This window comes from Marmota monax, unplaced genomic scaffold (assembly GCF_021218885.2).
Source record: "Marmota monax isolate L192 unplaced genomic scaffold, Marmota_monax_Labrador192_F-V1.1 WCK01_AAM20220418_F8-fsc00164, whole genome shotgun sequence".
Lineage (NCBI taxonomy): Eukaryota > Metazoa > Chordata > Mammalia > Rodentia > Sciuridae > Marmota > Marmota monax.
The window spans coordinates 3,813,585-3,835,366 of NW_026693313.1; the positions used below are offsets into that span (position 1 = coordinate 3,813,585).

General features: G+C 43.6%; 1 protein-coding gene across 4 annotated transcripts in view; it reads left to right on the plus strand.

Annotated features, from left to right (window-relative positions):
- The window catches only part of Tulp4 (TUB like protein 4), a 221,600-nt gene that overhangs the window by 191,866 nt on the left and 7,952 nt on the right, over positions 1-21,782 (plus strand). For all 4 annotated transcript variants that reach the window (XM_046456592.2, XM_046456591.2, XM_046456590.2 and 1 more), the window contains 6 exons: positions 8,982-9,206; positions 10,264-10,498; positions 13,940-14,084; positions 17,307-17,451; positions 18,269-18,362; positions 20,479-20,622. In XM_046456592.2, coding sequence (XP_046312548.1) covers positions 8,982-9,206; positions 10,264-10,498; positions 13,940-14,084; positions 17,307-17,451; positions 18,269-18,362; positions 20,479-20,622 — 988 coding nt within the window. The remainder of the gene's footprint in view (positions 1-8,981; positions 9,207-10,263; positions 10,499-13,939; positions 14,085-17,306; positions 17,452-18,268; positions 18,363-20,478; positions 20,623-21,782) is intronic.

Here is a 21,782-nt window from a genome sequence, read left to right on the forward strand (position 1 = left end):
TTTGTTTTATGAGCAAGGGAAAGACAGCAGAGTTTTGGGAAGGCTGATCTGTTGGGGGGCAGTGTAATCCCAGCCAGAAGGAATAAGGGAGAAGGCCAGGAAGTGGGAATAGAGTGGCTGAGGCAGAATTCAGGGAGATGACACTAGACTTGGCTCCTTGCCACCCAGGAGGAGGAGGGTGCTGGCTCCAGAGGCAGAAGCTTTCAGCCAGGAGTCCCGCCAGGTGTTTGGGTGGGGTAATTGGAAGGCACATTGGAGAGATGGGGCAAGAACTCAGGCAGGAGACCGGATCAAAGAGACAGGTAGAGCCTTGTGTAGAGAGACCATGGTTGGAGAAAAGAATTTGTATTAAATGTAGAGAGAGGACAAAGGAGCAGATGACCAAGTGCAGAGCTTGAATAGTAGAGTGATAATCCTCATTTAGCAAGCAGCAGAAGGAAGAAAGAGATGCAAGGGGAATGTCATAAAAGAGCCATTAAAGGAAATATGTCAACTAAGAGGACAACAGTTGAATGTAGACATGAGGAAATTGGATTTGGAGGTTTTAAGGTCAACAAGTCTTCTCAATAGAATAATGGTGATGGCAGTCACATTGTAAAAGGTTGGTTCATTTCATCAGTCAATCTTTATTGAACCATCTTAATGCCAAGCTTTGTTCTAGATGCTAGACGGATAGCTGTAGTAGCTAAGATAAAGAATGAGTGACAAAATGACTCATGAGGGAGTTGAGGCAGCAGATATAACTGAAGTGTTAGCTGTGTAAACTGTGTGGCAGGGATTGAGGAGAAGGGGAAAGCGGGTGGTGCCTTGAGTGTGACCATGCTTACAAACAAATGATAAAGCTTTGTGCAGAGAGAAGTAAAGAAGCAGAATAGCCAGAGCCAGGGAGGGATGGGAAGTATGGGTTTGAGATGAGTAACTCAAAGGATAGATGTGTCAGGCACCTGGGTCCATTCAGGCTGCTCTGACAAAATCCCCTAGACTGGATGTTTATGAATAATAGAAAAGTATTTATGGTTTTTGAAAGCTAGGAAGTTTAAGCTGAAGGGACAGAAGCACCCTTTAGCCTCTCTTATAAGGGTGCTAATCCTATTCACTTCCTGTGACTTAATCACTTCAGCCTAGAGACGAGGTACAGAAAGACAGACTACAGAAAGAGCTGAAAGACTGGTAAGGAAAGGAGAGGACAAAGCACTTGGTATGGGACAACTTCTCTCATCCCAACTAGTTAAGAGCCAGAAGAAAAGTGAAAAGTGCAGTGCCACAGGGACTATGGCACAGGAGCCTTGGAATGACAGGCTGAAGTGAAGTCCCCGCCAAAGCTGGACAGTCTGTTCCAAAGCCAGGGTCTGTGCTGTCCGTGCCTTCTCTACAGTCCCAAGTCAGAAGTACAACGTGCCTAAATCAGAAACTGGAAAGCAGAGTGTAGCACAAAGACCCAGAACCCTATAAGGAAACGGGCAACCAATCCATAGTTTGATGCTTCATGACCTGAGACCAGGAAGCATAAAGTCACAGAAAGGCCTGTTCAAGAGGAAGTGATGAGGGCTGGGGATGTGGCTCAGGCGGTAGCGTGCTCGCCTGGCATGCGTGCGGCCCGGGTTCGATCCTCAGCACCACATACCAACAAAGATGTTGTGTCCGCCGAGAACTGAAAAATAAACGTTGAAAAATTCTCTCTCTTTCTCTCGCTCACTCTCTCACTCTCTCTTTAAAAAAAAAAAAAAAAAAAGAGGAAGTGATGAAAACAGAGTAGGAAGCTATGGTTGGCTAGAAATGTCAGATTCCTGTTTTAGAAGTGAAATAGTTATAAGAGATGACGTGAGCACGTGGAGGAGCTGAAGTAGAGCAGAGCTGAGGCCATTAGTGTGCAGCAGGCTGTCTGGCAACGTGATCATTTATGTTGGAGTCCTAGCGAATCTGAGACTGAAGGAGAGGTTACCCTGTGTAGGGTTGTGGCTCCATGGCCAGAGCATTGCCAGAACATAGTAGGTGCTCTGTAAATATTTGTTCAGCGGTTGGGTAGACAGTTGCCAACATAGGTGCTCTTCAGTCTTTCTGTTGGTGGTTTAGACCAGAAGGCTTGTGCCCTTTCTAATCAGATCTCAGGTTCGCTTTTTATCTGTAGCCTAATAGGCAATGTCTTAGGCTATTTTCTGTTGCTATAACAAAATGCTTGAGTCCTAAAGCATTTTGCTGCACAGTGTTGGAAGCCATGAAGCTCAAGAGTATGCTGCCTACATCTCAGCATCTGGTAAGGGCCTTCTCTGGCATCACTGTGTGACAGAGGGCATCCTATGGCAAGACAGAGCAAGTTTGTTAGGTGGGGTCCTTTCCTTATTAATGCCATCATGAGGCCATGACCTCATCCAATCTCAAGTATCTCCCAGAGGCCCCACCCAAATGCCAGCAGCATAGGAATTTGGGGGGGACACATTCAAACCATAGTGGGTGGTAAGTAGGAGAAGGTAAGAATCTCAGCTCTTTCTGAGTTCATAAGGCTGTTGTATTTGAATATTTGTCAATCCAGGTCTGGAGCACTGTGAGTGCCTTCAGCCTTGTAGTCCCCTGTCCACTCTGACTTAGGTGTGCCTCCCGCTGGCATTCTCCTCCCTCTTCAGAGGTGTCTTTCCTGGGAAAGCTTCAACACCAGCCCAGTCACATTCTCTTCTAAATTTGCCTGTGGGATTGAGACTCTTCTTCCTGATGAGCCCTTGGGATGCTTAATGCTTCTGGGATGAATTATACTTTCCTGTCTTTTATTTTACTCAAGTCAGAGCCTATGTTTTCCTCATTTTTCTGACTTTCACTCAGACTAGAATGTGGTAGAGGCTTGATGGCCTTAGCCTTTGCAAAAATTCTCACAAGCTGCCATATGAAACGTGGGTCTTGCATCTGAACTGTTTATTCCTGGGCTCAGGAATAAGAGAGAGACTTGACCAGCATTCGTCGGTGGAGTGTCCCTGCAGTGTCTCAACACCTTAATCAGTTATTGATTCTTTCATTTAGGATCTAGTGCAACCATTGAAAATATTGCGTTGGTATAAAGGCTAACAATACTGCCTTTGAAAATGAAGTCCAATACTCAGTATGTGCAACTTAACTCTTAACTGCAGTGATTCTCAAACCATGTGTGATATGTGCTGTGCTATTCAAGGAGTCCAAAGGCAGGGAAATTTTTATAGCAGGAAGGAAGTTAGGCAGTTTATTGAACTGCTTATAAAAAGAATTAAATGCAACTTAGATTGGATAATTTATTTCCAAGTTAATTAGATTGTAGGCTACTGCATACAAAGCCCATTGTCTGGTACAACATGTGGCAGTATTGGCTTTAAAATTGATTTTCTTGATTTACTTGTAACATTAATGCCTGTGGCTAAAGCTCTTGCAAGGAAATTTATTATCAGTTACTTTCCTTTCCTTATTGCATGTGTTGTAGTTTAAAATTCTGTAAGTTACCTCATCAGCTGTGGTCTGATCATCTGTATCTACTTGAATATCTGATAATTTGGTGATGGATTTTTAGAGTTAGTACTACTGAATGAAATTTGCGGGCCTCAGTAATTTGGGTCTGGGATTTTTGCTTGTTATATGAACATCTGGCATTACAGGCTGGTTTGGGGTCACCATGTGTTCTGTAAGTTTTGGTTGTTGAAGTAAGATGTTCCAGTGATTTTTTTTTTTTTTTTAATGTGCTGAGGATGGAACCCAGTGCCTTACATGTGCTAGGCAAGCACTGTACCACTGAGCTACAACCCCAGCCCTCCAGAGGAATTTTAAGAAAGAAGTTATGGGAACAGAAAATGAGAAATTGCATTTATGGTTGGAGATTTCGGTACCCCTGAAGGAGAATCCTTTAGCCAAAAATGTGTCTGCCTCTTTCTGTTGAGGAGAAGCACTGGCTGCTCTCCCAGGGCTGTCATGGTGGCGTTCCAGGTTTGCTGCGAATGGTGAGCAAGTCTTCCGTGGGTGTTGTCTGCTTAGAGAATAGGAGAATGGTTGTGTTCTTTTAAAACTGAGACTCGGCTGGCTGAATCCTGAGCCAGCTTTTATTACTATACAACTTGGTTGGTGGCCAAATCATTACGATTTCATATGCAAAATTGTTCGTGGCTCCACCCAACAGTTTGATGATGACCAGTCACTATTTTTTAAAACTGATGCATAAAAACATAAGTAGTGTACATATTAATGGGTCCCATGAGATATTTCTTTATGCATTGTGTCGTGTCACGTTTAGATCAGGTTGGTCATCTCCATCTCCTCAGAATCCATGGTTTCTGAAGTGAATTCTGTTGCATGTGCTTGTGTAAACTTGCAATATCCCCTTCTCTGTGCATTTCCTCCTGCCAGAGAACCCCCTTTATAGGGTTGCCACAGAGAGGAGGAACAAAGCATGGGAGAAGGGGGCGGGAGGCCTTTGACCTCCACAGGGATCTACTCCTCTACCACCTCGGCAGCTGGTTCTCATCTGGGGAGTCTTTACCAGGACTGCCTCCTTATCCCTGGCTTGGGCCAGTGTAGTTGCCTCTAATCTGCTTATTTTTAATATGTAAAGGACACCTGCTTTTTTCTTACATCTTTCCAAAACTGTTGAATAACTGCTCTAATGGATATAAAATTGGTAATACTGGAAGGAAGCTTTTGATGCCAGTTCAGTGATGCATGCCATCCTCTCAGCCAGGCTTCTGCTCAGAGGGCCTCCTTGGAGCGGTCTTGCCTGCTCCCTGCGCTCTTTCTCTAGTCCCTTACGCCACCCTGTCTTCACTGCATAGCGTCCTCACTACTGACATTATCAGGTCGTCCCTGTCAAACATGTTAAGATGTTTCTTTCTCTCTACCACCCCAGAATGTAAGCTCCCTGAGGGGTGGATTTTGTCTTGTTCAGCATTGCTCCCCTAATGCCTAGAATGGATCTGGTCCATTGTATACATTTGGCAAATATTTTATGACTGGTTGGTGGTGCAATAGATGAATAAATGATTGGGTTGACACAGGGCATGTATTGTGTAATGGCAGGAGATGGGGTGCCATAGTAAGGCGTGAGAAGTGGTCACTCAGAGGTACAGTCCATACTGCTGTCCAGAGGAAGAGAGGGAAAGGAAGCCAACACCCACTGCTTACATTGCTCAGCATCATCATCCAAAGAGGGAGGTGCAGGGCAGGAGGACTCTCCATTAACCTTGTGCCTCGCACCTGCCGTGGTGAATGACACATCCTCCCAGGTGAGCAGTAGCTCCTGTGGATCCAGCAGAGCAGCAGTGTCCACCTTGCTGACTCTCTTAGATGCAGCTCCTTTTTCTTTGTTTTGTTTGGTTTCGCCCTTTTACCTCCGATGCACCAGATACGTGAACCTCTTTACACAAGTTAAGGGGTTTTTTGTAGCTTTATTTTATGTATGTAAAATACATGCTTTGTTCCTCCTCTCTGTGGCAACCCTACTCACATATGCTAGGTTGAGCTACAAACCCAGCCCCACAAGATTTTAACATTTTCAACTTCACAGTTTTAGCCATCAGTCATTTTATGTGATTTGAGAGATTAAATCCACAAGCTTTCTAGTTCTTCCTAGCGGATAGCAGCTCTTCAGATTAGAACATGAGTCTGAGGGACCTTTGTATGTCCAAGGGTTTTACTGGAACGGAACATGGAGTGCATTTCTCTCTAGCAGCTTATACCAACAGGTGAGCTTCCTCAGGAGGAAGGATGCTCTGTGTGGTGAGGTCTGTGGACAAACAGACAGTGGGCTCGTGCTCTGCCAGAATGGCTGAGCCCAGAGGACAGAGTGACAGAAAATGATGGCTGCCAAGTCAAGACTGGACACCTGTGTTTGAAATCTGACTGCTTCCAAAGCAGCAGCGTATTTGTAACATGAGCCTAGCAGGCTGGGAAATGTGATTTTGAAAATGAAAGACAATGTGTTATAAAGGGACTTTCTGTGGACAGGTTTATGGGGATCCTGAGAGGTCATGTCCCTGCTGCCTGACATCTGACTAAATGGTAACCACAAGAATTAATTTTCCCCACACAGATGATACCTGGAAATCTTCACACTAGAGGGACAGTTTTTATTATCTGTAATTTCTTCCCTGTGTTTTTGTGATACAACCTTAAAAATCACAAGAGGAAAGGTATTAACACTTTCTCGGCTACTTTATCATTTCATAGGAGTATAGGCTACAAAAACTAATGTGTCCCCCAGGCTGGAGTAAACCATCCCGAACTTGGGTAAATGAATGAGTCCTGCACCCCAAATTAATTTAAATTCCTTTTGGTATCCATGTCCTGTTCTTAGAAGGAGGAATTTGGAGGTAACCTTGATCCAGATAATAATGATTCCTTTGAAACCCTGTAGGTGTTATTTGTCCAGGCTAAATAATTTCAGCTCTTTTTCCTGGGTTCTGGTTTCTGTCCTTTAATCTTTGAAGACCTCACACTCCTGTTTGACTGAGGGATCTGTTTTTCACATTCATGTGATGCCCAGTTTGTAATAGCACTGTCCTCCCTCACCATCCAGGCATATCATCCTAATGCTATTTCCAGTTCATCTACCAATACTCCCTGGTCATTTGTCTTTGCATGCTGGCCCACATGATTTGCGGCTTATTTTCAGCCATAAATGAACCAGTCAGGTCATTGTCCATGTTCTGTTGGTAAAGTCTGTTCTCTTGTCCATTTGCTTTTTCCATAGACATCGTTTGGTTTGTTTCTGAGCAAAACAGACTAGGGGAGAATAATGGACTCATCACCGCATCTGTGACTGGCAGTTAGTTGAGTTTTGCAAGGAAACAGTGCACATTCTTTAGTCCAAGCGTGGGTATACTGACACTTCAGAGGCAGCACCCGCTGGTGAGATGAGCCCTAGCTCTCCCACTCCTGAGCTGTGATTGAGTTACCCAGCCCCCTCAGCCTTGTTTTCCTCCTGTGTTAGATGGGTTAATAATGCCTGTGTAGCCGAGTTGAGAGGACCTGCTGAGGGAGTATGTGCAGGCACTCTGTGTGCTATTGGAATGTGGTAAGTTTTGAAGACATGGTTATTTTTGTTATGATGGGAAGTGATTATTTGTGGAAATGTAACAGGATTTTCATCCAGTTTGAGAGTCTGTTAGTAGTTCTTGACACAAAGACATACATACTTACCCATGATAATTTTATGTAAAACATATAATCAGCTGTTCAACAGAGATAGTTACTCTGACAAGCAGAACTAGGAGAAGGGAGGATAAATCTGCAGTTCCTGCTTTGTAACCACCAGCATGTCAGATGGATCAATTGATGAAGGAGGAATGGAAGATGGGAGAAGTGTTTCATGTCTGCAGCCAGCTGCAGTGAGTCAAGTGATGATGGAGGACTGTTTTCATGCCTTGAGCTCTTTGCGGAATATTATTTTAGGGGTTCAGGAATAAAGAGGCAGCAGTTTGCCTTTCAAATTAAGCATGAGGGCTGGAGATGTACCTCAGTCGTAGGGTGTGTGTATATCATGTAGTAGGGAGGCCCTGGGTTCAGATTTTGGTGCTGGTGCTGATAGGGCCTCTGTTCTAACCTGCAATTACCGGGCTGATGGTGCCGGAGACTTTTTTGTATTTTTTGTGTTGGTGTCCTGGTTTTCAGCAGTGGTTGTGCCTTGCTGTGAGCTCACAGTCCCCTGTTATGGGGTCTGCCCTCTGGGTGGGATCATCTCATGAGGAGACCCAGCTTGAACATGCTTCAGAAACCCTCAGACTTGGGTTTTAGGTCCACAGCCAGCAATCACTCAGTCCTCCTTAGGGAGTTGGGGGTGTTGGCTTGTTAATCTTGTCCCATCCTGGGACTGCCTGGCCTCATGGATGGAAATGCAAGATGAGTTATCCTCAGCCTTGCATTTTGCTTTGAAGTTGAAACCAGGATTAGCTGACCCTGGGGGGTATTTTAAGGAAGTGTCTTCATGTGTTCTTTTATTTTGATGTTTGTCACTAAAGTGTTGTGAATTCTGTTCCTATCTGTCGTTCATATAAAAGATCTGGTATTCCCTTTTCTGGTTTCTGAACCCCCTGGAGACTTCATTAAATTAGTGCTCCATCTGTTTGGATGGGAATGAACACATTTCTCGCTGCTTCTCCATCACAGCTCTCTACCTCTTTCTTCTCTACCTGGCTAATGGCACCCCTGAGCTTTGGGGATTTTCAGTTCAAGACATTTCTAACATACATATTTGGATTTCAGCGTGCCTTTTGAAAAAAAATCATGGCCACAAACGCCTGGCAAGGCCACCACAGGAACTCTCTCCCTGCCACCTCTCCCTTTTCCACAGAGCTTTTCCCCTTGCCTCCCTGCCCAGTCACTTGGAGATTAGCAGTGAATGATACCTGGGTTGTAGATTGTGATGGGTCCCAGAAGCACCATGGTACCACCATGTCCTTTAATTCTCACAGTGCTCCCAGTTGACTCCTGAGAAAATTAAGAGACTTTGACTGGGAAATATTCCCCAGTTCACATGCCCAGGCCCCCCACGTCCATCCAGTGTTGAGTTGACTCTGAAATGCTGCCTGTTGGGATGGACGGAAAGAGCCTTCAGATCTACCTACCCACCACCTCCCTGAGCTATGGGAAACAACACTGGGTAATTTGGGGATTCTGATGACCAGCACTTCAGTACGGAATATGGATGACTACATCCTGGGGTGATTGCCCTGGCTAGTAGAAGGGCCATTATATAGAGCTGTTAGGATTTATGGCACCAAATTAAACAAGACAGTGCTTGTACAGATTAATATGAAATTATTCGAGTCCTTTATTTGTGCTCTGGCCTAAAGATCTCATTCCTTTTCAATTAAAATGCTCAGTTTTCATAATGTGGTATTTAATATTCTTTATTATGCTCTTAAAACCAATATTCTCAATACTGTCAGCTCACTTTATTTTACTGAGAACACTGGACTTGATGTCCATTGTTCACCAGAAGAGCAAAAGCTTAAGCACTGTCTTCTTCTCATTGCCTGCAGCGCCCCATCATCTCCATCTGCTGGGGCCACAGGGACTCGCGGCTGCTGATGGCCTCAGGACCCGCCCTGTACGTGGTTCGAGTGGAACACCGGGTGTCCAGCCTACAGCTACTGTGCCAGCAGGCCATTGCCAGTACCCTGCGAGAAGACAAGGATGTCAGCAAGCTGACCCTGCCCCCCCGCCTCTGCTCCTACCTCTCCACTGCCTTCATCCCCACCATCAAGGTACAGCCTTCTGCCCTCCCCATTCTCCATCCTCACCTCTCTGCCACCCTCTGCTCACCAAGAGGAGGATAGGGACAGGAGAGATGGGGGAGGGCATCAGAAAAGATGCACAGGGCTCCCTGCTTCACCAGAGTGTCCAAAAATGGCTCAAGTGTGACTCTGCAGAGTTGCGCCATGTCCTTCCATGCCCGCAGTCTTCCCTGAGTATCCAAGTGAGCTTTGCCTTGTATGGTAGTTTCACCTCTCTCATGTCCATGCTGGTATTCCCAGCTTGACTCCCTGTCGTCCTGATGATCAAAGGAGCAAGTGTTTATTTAGCACTAACTGTATACTAGATTTGTACCATCCTTTGTAAAAATCAGTTTTGTTCCATCCTGACTTCCAAACAGAATCTGACCTTGTTCCCACTTGAGAAACCAAGAAAGAAATTGAGAGAAGTGAAGTAACTTGCCTCACAGCTAGTTAGGGAAGAGGCAGGATTGGACCCAGTCAAAATTTAGGCCTGCTCTCCTCTCTGCTGTGCTGGAGGGAGAGTCCCCCCTACCCTGATCCCTGGCCCAACACAGCCGCCTGCCGTCTTTCATACTGACTGTGCCTCCAGAAACTATAAAGGCAGCGTGTGAATATGAACCTGCTACTCGTGCAGGTCCTCAGTATCCTAGGTCCTTTTCTATATTTTATCTCTACTTCTGAGTATCAGATTGATTTGTTGGGTGCTTTTTTTTTTACTGATACTTCAAAGTTTTAGAATCTCTCATGATTTTTTTTTCCTAGATGTTTTCCATTGATTCCACACCAGCAGTTTTCAACATTGCTGTATTGTATCATATTAGGAAACAACCTAACCAGTCTTACCCCCAGAGGTTCTGATTTAATTGTCTCAAGTGGGATCCTAGCTTAGGTGTTGTGTGATGAGCACCCACAAATTGTGAGTTGCTATTCCATACCACATAGTTAACCTTTCCCAAGCTCCCTGATGTGCCCACGCCTTCTTTGTTCTCTGTGTGAGTCTCTGGAGTCCCAACTCTTTCCTTTTCTGCCTGTGTCCTGCCTCTAGCCCCCAATTCCAGACCCCAACAACATGCGAGACTTTGTCAGCTACCCCTCAGCAGGCAATGAGCGGCTGCACTGCACCATGAAGCGCACAGAGGATGACCCGGAGGTGGGTGGCCCGTGCTACACCCTCTATCTGGAGTACCTGGGCGGGCTCGTGCCCATCCTGAAGGGGCGGCGTATCAGCAAGCTACGGCCAGAGTTTGTCATCATGGACCCGCGGACAGACAGCAAGACAGGTGGGACCCTTGCTGAGGGACTGAGCCCTTGTTCCCCTATGGTTATGGAATGTTATTACTTACAACCCATGCCAAAAGAATGCCTTTTGTGAAGTGAGCCTGAGTTGGCTAGCGTGGAATATCCCTGAAGCTCCTACATTCCTGAAATCCTATTTAAGTGACAGTTTTCTAAATGTACTTTCTGATAGGTTAATAATGTTGTATAAGGCATGATGGAGTTGGGGCCATGGTAGAGAAAACCTGCTCTGAGAGAAGGGAAGGCTGACCCAGCTTCTAGAAGGAAGAGCCTCCTCTTTCAATTAAAGACCAAGCATTCATGAGTGCCCTAATGTCATATTGAGGTGGTTTGAAAATAGTAATGGGCCATGTCCCTGCCCTCCTTGGGTAGGTGAGATAATTTATCTTTTTAGGGCCAGGGGTGTGGCTCAGAGACAGAGCATTTACCTAGCATGCATGAGGCCCTGGGTTCTATCCCCAGCGCTGCAAAAAAAAAAAAAAAAAAAAGAAGAAGAAGAAAGAAGGAAAGAAAGGAAAAGAAGAAGAAGAAGAAAGAACACTTGAAGCCTTCAGCCCTGTCCCTGGCCTTCTGCCTATGTCCTTCACTGATACGCCATTAACTGCTTTTTAGCTGGTTACCAGTGAAAATTTCCTGCTTGTCCATAAAATCTTTAACATGATGGATCACTCTACCTTTGTACAGACTCCCTCCTTTGCTGGTCCTCATTGTTTAGTTAATGTGTTAAGGATACTCTTGCCTCCCTCTCTCTCAGATCTTAGACTGTGATGCTCTTGTAAGAAGGTACTTTGGTGTTTGGTGCCACTTAATGCTAGCCCAGTGTCTGCGTACCCATCAGTACCTGCAGCTCAATGTGCTGCCTTCTGTGAGACATTACCTGACACCCACCACAGAGTGAACAGCACTGTCCTTGGTACCATCCCTGCTCATGGGCTGTGGAGACCTGCTCAGCGCACTGCAGTCATCGTGCTTCAAAGGCTTTGCCCATCAAATCCTGAGGACCCAGGGGAGGGAACTGAGTCATATTTTTGTCCCCCAGAGCTTCCCAAGTGCTTGACCTTGAAACACTATTGGATTGAATCTGTTTTTATTAGTTTATACTTAAATGTCCCTACTTCCTTGCACTAGTTCACTGTCCTGCCCATCAGGTTATCCTTTGTCTGTCATTACATCCCTGAAGCTGCTGTGACATGTGCATGACCCTATATCACAAAGCAGTGGGCTTGTGCACCCTAAACCTCGCTTTCCCATGCTGATGTTTTACGCAGTTGCTCTACCTGTCTGCTGCACATTATTTGCTCAGCATCATTGGGAACATTCTCCTACCAGTGTTACTGTATAAATTCAAAAGCAATGAACCTCTACTTTAAAATATTAGATATGCATTTTTTTCCTGTTTTTTGACTTATGTAACAAACTAGTACTAGGAACAGAAAGCAAGTAGAAAAATTTGGGGCTGTGGAGGAGGAGGCATATAGGAAGGAGGGAGAGGGAAGATAGAAAACAGAGCAGAAGATGTTAGCATGGTTTCAGGAAAGGGAGAAGGAAAGCTGACACTAATTGGAGGTGCCTGGGGAAGGGGTACAGAGAACGAGTCCCAAGCAGAGCCTGCGCACATGTTCTCTCTGGCTGTCAGTATCTAAGGCCCTTCCTCTGGATGGGACTCCATAAAACCTATGCTGAAATCATAGGGTACTCCCCTGAAGAACTGTCTTCCCACTACAGAGGGGACAGGAGGGGACATGTGGGCACCAAGGCTGCAGCCTCCTAAGGCCAGACTTGCTTAAAGCCTGACCTCATTACCCAAAGGCCTGCTTTCCCCTAGTGCTGACATTTGTCAGCTCATACCAAAGAGACTGACCAATTGCTAACAATCCTTTGGGGATTGCCATGTTTTATTTTTATAGTTAAAGAATTATAAGTTGTAAAGCAAACCAGTCAACAGTGCCTATTTTGTATGAGATCCTTTAGTCTCCTAGATAACGGAGAAGGCCCAGGATTATCTCTGTTTTTAAGGAGTTTGTAAACCCTTCTGCAAGACAAGACAAACACTTGAAAAGTTCAGTAAAGAAATCAAGATTTAAATACCTCATGACAAAAGTAGAAGCTGTGTCACAAGGCACAATGTGACTAATTGCCAACTGAATGGTATATATAAACTAGCTCAGAGAAGGAAATGATTCCTGACTTTGAAAAGCCAAGAATTTTTCATCTTGAGAAGCCAATTAACTCTTCCAAGCTTATGCATCATTGTTTCTCAAAATGTTGTCCATGGGCCATCTCCATGCAGACCACCAGGGAGACTTATTTAATATAAGTTCCTGTTCGCTGTGGGTTCTCAGTGATTTTTATGCACTGAAGTTTGTGATCCACTGTTGTAAATGTTCTCCAAGTATATTTTTTAGTGAAAATTCACAGATTTTCAAAAGGAATCTTTATCAGAACTTGCTATGGACCGAACTGTGTGCACTCTCCCCCAAATTCACATATGAAGTTCTAACCTCCAGTGTGAGTGTATTTGATAGGACTTTTAGGGGATAATTAAAGTTCAATGAGGTTATAAGCGTTGAGTCCCAAACTGTCAGAACTGCCCTTAATGTTTGTGTTTCTGCTGCGCCTCCAAACCTTCCAGCCTCTACCCATTACCAGTTGCAAAGCTTCTTTCATTTATTCCACTATTCACTACGGCAGCACTCACTTCCCGGTACCAAAATCAGGATTAATCAGGGTTCTTTAGAGAAACAAAACTCATCCTCTGTGTGTACGTGATTTATTAGTAGAATTGGTTCACACAATTATGGAGGGTGAGAAGTCCCAAGATCAGGGTGTTGTCACAGGAAGTTCCAAGGAGAGCTCTTCCTGCTTTTTGGACAGCTGCCAGAATTCTCTGTGTGTTCACACAGCCTGTCCTCGGTCCTTGTGCATTAAAAAGAGACCTTGCTCTTTCTCTTTTTATAAGGTCCTAATTCTATTGGATTAGGACTGACGGACTCTCCAGGCCATTACTTTAGGTTTAGAGGCTGAAATGGAAAGGAGCTTAGTATTTTTTCCTTTGACATTTTTATGCTATTTTCTAAGCAGAATTAGGAAATTTTTTTTTCTGCCATTGTCAAAATGACATGGTATTTTAATGCCCCAAGGAATATACAAAATAATCTGGCACTGTTCACTGAACTGAAAGTTGAAAACAAAATGGCTTCGCTGTTGTGCCTCATGACACATGGAGAACCACCTGGCTTGTTGGGACTTCTAGCCAGCTAAGAAACTCATGCCAAGTGAAGGCTCCCTGACCGCTGCCCTGGGAACCTGCTTACAACCTAGGAAGGCTCCTGTTGGTCTATATCTGCCAGTCTGTCCTCTGGTTTATGCAGGGATCATTGTTAAAGTCTACTTGATTTAGCTTCCCTTAAATTGGTATCTTGCAGATGAGATCTATGGAAACAGCTTGATTTCTACTGTGATTGACAGCTGCAATTGCTCGGACTCCAGTGACATTGAGCTGAGTGACGACTGGGCTGCCAAGAAATCTCCCAAAATTTCCAGAGCTAGCAAGTCACCCAAACTCCCAAGGTAATCCCAGTCTTCAGGGTGTTCCCCCCAGCCTTTTTTTTTTTAAGCTCTGGACAGAAATGTGTTTGTGCTAGCAAATGAGTCCCATTGAATCTGACACTAGGGGCATATTCTGAACCATCTTTGATCCAGAATGTTGCCCAGTTCAAGAATATTTTTTTGCTCAAATAAACTTTGTTAGGGCTGGGGCTATAGCTCAGTGGTAGAATGCTTGCCTCACACATGTGAGGCACTGGGTTCAATCCTCAGCACCACATAAAAATAAATAAAGATATTGTGTCCATCTACAACTAAAAAATAAATTAAAAATAAATAAATAAACTTTGTTATGTTAAAAAAAAGGAAGACGGGCTGGGGTTGTGGCTCAGAGGTAGAGCGCTCGTCTAGCACATGCGAGGACCTGAGTTTGATCCTCAGCATCACATAAAAAGAAATAAAATAAAGTTATTGTGTTCAACTACTTCTAAAAAATAAATATTAAAAGAAAAAAGAAGGAAGAAGCTGACAGTTGTATGTCACGATCAACCTTTTTTTCCCCCTCATCACTTTTTCTTCTGGGAGACTGTACTTGGAATAATTACAGCTCTTTTTTGTTTTTCTTAAGGATAGAAAAGACTCGGTGGGAAGTTTACCCAAGCCTCAGAATATCTCCAGGGCTAGTTAGTAGCAGTGGTGGGTGACATAGGGCTGGTCATAGTTCTCAGGTTTATTTGTTTTTTGTTACAATTTAAGAAAAGGAAGAACAAGGTTTTACAGTGGGTGCTGCATGTTGAGAAGACCAAATTAAGTGCTGTAATTGAGAAAATAATAGTAAATTTGTCAAAATGACATGGTATTTTAATGCCCCAAGTTCCTAGGGTTTGTCTGAAGACAGAAAACTAAGAGTAAATGGACAGGCCTGCGTTGTCTTAGAGAGTACTGCCTGCCTTCTCCACTGCCAGCATTGTAGGCAGTATGACCTTGGATAGAGATAAGAGCTTCCTTATCTATGGATGATAATGGATGGACCACATCCTTGCCAAGATCCTCATTAGCTTTACAGCTCCATGATGCTATGCAAAATTAAGGTGTTTAATCAATTTACATACAGATATAAACAGTCCCAAATGCCCAGCTCTGAAGCAACTAGTTCATTGGGCAGTTGATATACCAGTGTGTCCCCACTCGGTTCAAGATAAAGAACATGCCCATCATCAGGGAGAATCCCATGTGTCTCTTCCATTTTATATGACTTCTGTCATGATAGATTATTTTTACTTGTTCTAGAACTTCATATATGTTGCATCAAACAATATGTGGATTTTTGCTTAACATGATTTCGAGATTTATCTGTGTTATTGCATGTATCAGTAGTTTGTCTTTCTTTATTGCTCTGTGGAATTATTCCACTATTGCAAATATACTTCTGTGTGTTTATTGTATTTCCATGGATATTTAGTAGTTTAGGACTACTGTGAATAAATCCATATAAACATTCTTTTTTTGAATACATGCACTCATTTCTCTTGGGTGTACACTTAAGAAGGGAGGGGCAGTCATGAGTTAGATCATTGTTAAACTTTCTGAAAATTGCCACACATTATTCCAAACTGGCTGCAGCAAGTTCAGTTCCCAGCAGCAGCACATGAGAGCTCTACCTGCGTTCATTCTCACCTATAGCTCCATTGTCATTGCTCAAAATAATTTTGCCCATTCTTCTGGGTATATAGTGATATTGCATTATGGTTTAGGTCTAGTTTCTCTGACCAGTTAAGTGGCTGAGTACCTTTTCATATGCGGATCAGCCCACCTGGCTATCTATCTCCTTTTGCCCATTTTTTATTGGGTTGTTTTTCTCTTACTGATTTGCAAGAGTTATTTGTATATTCTAGCAATGGGTCTTTAGTAATGTATATACTTAACAAATAGTCCAGCATGTGAAATCCTTTTATGGTTAGTGCATTTTGTGTCCTATTTTAAAATCTTGGTCTACCCTAAGGCTGAGAAGATGGTCTTCTGTTCTCTTCTAGCAGCTCGAGAGTTTGTATCTCAGATCAACTTTACATCTAGTTAATTTTTGTGTGTGGTGTGAATTAGAGGTAAAAGTTCATTTTCCCATATAGATATCAGTTGGTCCAGCAATCTGATTTTTTTTCATCTTTATTCTAAAGTTTGTTAAAATTGCACATAAAATTTTGAACCTTCCAGTGCTGCCACAATGCTTGACTTTTTCCATTAGATGTAAACATACCCAAATGCCTAGCTCTGAAGCAATTAGTTCATTGGGCAGAGGGCACTTACTATATATAAGAAACTAAACCCTTGGCATGTAGATGTCCATTTAAGGCTGCCACCTCTTGCCTGGTCCCTTCCTCCTCCTCTTCCTGCCTGGAACCCCCCCCCTCCACACAGCATCCAGGCTGATAGCCCTGGCTCACAGCTTTCATTAACTTGATCCCCAATTCCCCTATTCCTCAGGAGCCTGAAGTTTCTCAACAAGCTTGCAAGCATTATGTATGAGGTTCAACACATATTTATAGGATGTTAGAAACCTTGTTATATTCATTTGTAACCCTCTCTTTGAGGTAGACTGGCATTGAACATGTGCACCTCAGAAAGAAAGAAAGTATAAAGAACCGAGCAGAGCTAGAATCTGGTGTCAGAATTCAGCAGAAAAGTATTAGATTCATTGATCTGATGGAACTATTGCAGGTGGTAAAGTGTTAGATGAATCTGTTAAAATTCAAACTGTCGTGGAAGGAATTTTAAAAAATCATAGTGGCCTCAGAGTGAGAGAGGACTTCCCTTCTTGCATTTTCCCCAGGACTGATTGTACACACCCCTGGCAGAAGTCATGTGGACATTTCCAAACTTACTCTTAAGTGGGTAGAAAGTGAAAGACAGTTCCCTTACAAATGAAGTTCCTTTCAAATAACTCAATTGGGGGCTGGGGGTAGAACACTTGCCTACCAGGTACAAGGCCCTGGGTTCAATCCCCCATACAGAGAAATGGGAGGGAAAAAAATCTTGATCTAATTTCAACATATTTTCAGATGTTGTATTTATTATTCAATATACAGTTCATTCTTTCCTCATATTCCTAAAGCCAAAGCAGGAGTAAGAGCTTTTTGAAAATAGGACCTTGGCTGCAGAGAATTGATGTCCACGGCTGACCTTGGAAGGGAAGAAATACTGGCCTTACCCCTCTGTGCATGCCTGACCCCCCTCACTTTGTCTCCACAGGATCAGCATTGAGGCCCGGAAGTCTCCCAAGCTGCCCCGGGCTGCTCAGGAGATCTCCCGATCTCCAAGGTTGCCTATGCGAAAGCCTTCCATCGGCTCACCCAGCCTGACTCGGAGAGAGTTTCCTTTTGAAGACATCACTCAGGTAGTAACACATGGCTGAACCCTCCAGCCACTTGGACACTCCATCATCCTTCCCCTACCTGCCTGCCCTACTCTCTACCACCTGCATTCAGGTGCCTGGTTCTGTTCCATGTGCCTCTCTGCCTCTAGAAACTTCCTCCAGTGGCACTCTGACTGAGGCACATCCACTTTTCTACCTGTGCCCCTTCAAGCCAATTCTTGTCCTAGAGTGACTCCCCATTGTCTTCAGCAAGAACCCCAACCATGGCCCCTCAGTCCAGCCATACCTGACTCCCCTGCCTCCTTTGCCTCCACTCAGCCTGCTGGAAACACAAAGAGTTTCCAAGAGAATTTCCAAGGAGAACAGTGGATTCAGAGTTGGTTTCCTTTTTTAGACCAGATTGGGGGAAAGCAGGGACAAAGAAAACTGTGCCCAAACCACTTTGGTGGACTATTTATTGATTTAAATTATTTTGAGACAGGTTTGCTCTGTGTCACCCAGGCTTGTCTTACATTCCTGGGCTCAAGTGATCTGCCTGCCTCAGCCTCCTGAGTAGCTGGGATTACGGGTACATGCCCCCATATTCCAGCTTTGATGGCTTTTTAAACTGCACACGTGGACGTGCTAGGACAGAACCACCCTCACTCTTGCTGTGTGCACGGCCATTAGGAAATGGGAGCCTGGCCTGTTCTAGTTAACACCTGGTCTTAAAAACGACAGAAGGATGGCAGGAATGATTGATGGTGTGCAATAAGTATGAAAATTCTTACAGGGACTAATAAAAAACATGGAAGTAGACTGAGATTCTGACTTTTTCTTTTCCTTTTTTCCTTCACAGCACAATTATCTTGCTCAGGTCACGTCCAATATCTGGGGAACCAAATTTAAGATTGTGGGTTTGGCTGCTTTCCTGCCAACCAACCTCGGTGCAGGTAAAAAAAAAAAAAAAAAAATCTTATTCTGTTATTCCACTGCCCCATTTGAAATCAGACTAAAAGATTCAGTTTCAACCTTTGGCAGCCTGAAGTGGAAAATGAGCTCCTAAGACAGCACCAGATTAGCCTGTGTGTTCTGCCAAACCTTCACTCCAGCCACTATGATTTCAGAAAAGTTTGAATTAATTTTTTAGGTCACTTTTGCTACTGGCACTTTTTTTAAAAAGTTAATTCCTGAATTTAAAAAAATAAATAAATAAGAGAAATACAAAACTCTGTCAAAGCTCTCAAAGATGTTTAGCTATTTTGGTTTATGTGGGCACGTGGGACCAGAGTCCAGCTTCTTGAATTACAAGAAACATCTGAACAAAATGGAGGGAAATAGTTTTAAGAGATTTAAGAAGTTGGCTGACTGTTCTTAGTGGTAAATATTTATAATTTCATTTTTCAGTACCAGATAAATGCCCCACCCATGACAAGTTTGAGACACAGAGGAAAACCAAACTAAGGGGACTGAAACTGGGCCAGAATGCAGACCTTGGTTCTCATCTGCATCCTGCCCAGTTGAGGAGTGCTCCCTTGTGAGACTGACATCAGAGACAAAGAAGAAAGGAAAATGGCAGATTCTTTAAAAATACCTTCTTTCTGCTGGGTGGCTCCCCGTTTGGATGAGAGGCTGTGGCCCATCCCTGTCTTCCTCATTGCCATCTCGTTTCCCATATACACGTCTCTGCCAGGCCAGCTCAGACGGACCTGTGGCTGCATCTCAGATGTGCTATGTCACCTACTAAAAATGGTTTTTGAAAAATTTTAAATCTGTAAGATTGTTTTCATGCAGATCCTTTAATATAAATAATTCTTGCAAATCAGATGTTAAAAAAAAAGATCTTTTGCTCTGCATCTTCAGAGATTTATTAAAGAGCATTGCATTTGGATTTTTTCATTTTAGGGTTTCTTAGCTTCAAAGAAAAAAGATGAATAAAAGTAAAACATAAAAGTGAGGAGATAGAACACACCACCCCCTGTACATGATGCAAAGAAAGCATATTTTCAGCAACCTAGAAGTTCTCTGAGGACCACAAAAGTCTGTGCAGCTGTGCACCAGTGCCCTGTTGATGGAGATGGTTGATTTTTAATAACCACTGTTTGAATATCATTATTATCCCCACATCAGTAAGCTGACAACTCAGCCATCTGCCTATAGTAAATATTGAAAAAAGGAATGGAAGTCAGACTTCACTTAAGGGATCTTCTCATTCTACCCTTATTTCTTGTATGATGAGTAGATCCACAAATGAGCCTGTGAGAGTCCTTGAAGAAGCAGATGCTGCCTGCTGCCAGTCATCTGGGTGCCCTAAGACAAAAGCATTGGAATCATTGTTCAAATCGTTAACCTTTTTAAAAAGAGCATTTGGGTCTATATGTTACTGTTATCAAGCTACAAAAATTTTCCACATGATTCTCTTGGAGAAAAGATATTAACTCTTAGATTCTGGAAGGCATAATATATATAGGGTGTCCCATTAAATATTTTCAAAGACTGTATATTGTGAACTTAAAAAGTGAGTGTAGTTCACTGTATTGGATATTTTATTTCCTTCAATTAGGACTGCCTAACCCGTGAAAATTTTTTTAGCATTTCTTGATTTTAAAAACTCATAAGAGATTCAGAATTCAATAGATTAAGAGAAATATACAGTAAAAATCAAAGACACCTAGTTTTCTTCCTGAAGGCAGCTGATGTCGCCTTCCTAATCCCTCCTCACATTTTTTTTTCCCTATTTGTCAATCTGGACAACAAAGAATAGCACTTTAATGCATTAACTCTTAAGTTATATAGAACCATACATAATGATTTCACCAAAATTTATATTCTTTTTCTTTTGTGGGCAGGAGAGGTGAACACATGAGTCCCTTAGCCATCAGCCCGAGCACCAGCCTTGCATAGAGGTGCACAGGGACAAGGAGCTCCTTGGGTTTGTGGCCCTACATGTAGAGCTGTCTTCTGATGGCAGAGAGCCACAGCCCTCCTTTTCTCTTCCCACTATTCCACTGGTGCTTTGGCTCTCCTCTGACGTACCTCTGTTCATAGTGTCCTTCTTCATCCTCACAGTGATCTATAAAACCAGCCTGCTGCATCTCCAGCCACGGCAGATGACTATCTATCTCCCAGAAGTTCGGAAGATTTCCATGGACTATATTAACTTACCTGTCTTCAACCCAAATGTTTTCAGTGAAGATGAAGATGATTTACCAGGTGTGTTCACACATGTGACTGCTCTGTTGTGGTTCCTCTCTTAGGGAATTTTATACTTAGTGTCTTTTACACTTTACCCTTAATGGTCTCCCTTATCTCCCCAAATAGCTCCCTCCAGTGCTATATTGCTGCTGCAGTTGTTGCTGCTGTTTGTGGCTCCCAGGGAGAGAGGCGGGTTTACTGAGGGCTTCCATTCACTGACAGTGACTCAGTAAAGAGACTCTTCCCTTTGGAGGGGAAGATGCTTGTTCTCACTATACCCTGCAGACCAGAGAACATCTGGAAGAGAGATCTGCACAGTTATGATAGGAAACTTGAAATGGAACCAGGTTTGTGCAGCCAGAGGATGGTTATATCTTACTAGAGACCTTAGTTACAGGCCCCAAGGGTGGGCTCAACTCTTTGATAAGCCAGTTGGCTGCTTTCTGGAGTTCTGGTGTGATGTCAACCAGCCTGTACCACAAGCCTATTAGATCTGTTTCCTGCCCAGGGACTAGTTGCCACATGGCAGTTAGCCCCATCCTTCGGGCTTCTGAGTCAATGGAAGCGTTCTCTGAACAGGAGCCACAGTGGCTCATTAGGCTTCTAAGAGCTGAACTGCCAGGGTGCACTTCCGACATGGGTACAGACAGCAGCTCTGAGCAGCTGCCTGCCGGTGTGGTTCACACGCATGCTCCATGAAATCCTCACTGCGTGCCATAGGGAGTGTTGATAGGGTTTTGTTCAGTAGCTCTACCTTCCGTAGTGTCTGAAATGCCAAAGAGCATTTAATTAGGGCTGCCTAACCCGTGAAATTATTCTTCACCCAATATGCACATTTGCTAGCAGATTCTTTATTGGTTTTTCTACATTTTAGGTGATTCTACTTACAGAATCTTAATTTGTGTACAAATTTCAGATGTGTATGTGTTGGAAACACTTCCCACTCTAACCAATCCACAATTATGGATAGGTTGGAAGCCTAGACATTATAAGTCCCCAGTAGAGTTCCACACTACACAACTGCCCTCAAGTTTCTTTAACTGAAGTTATTTGTAATGGCATCATTCAGGCACCTGGTACCAAATGCAGAAGGTTCCATCTTTGTTCATTGAAAAGCTCTGGCAATGCCCTTAACCCACAGAACAGTCAGGCTGCTGTGTGCCCTTCCAGAAACAGAG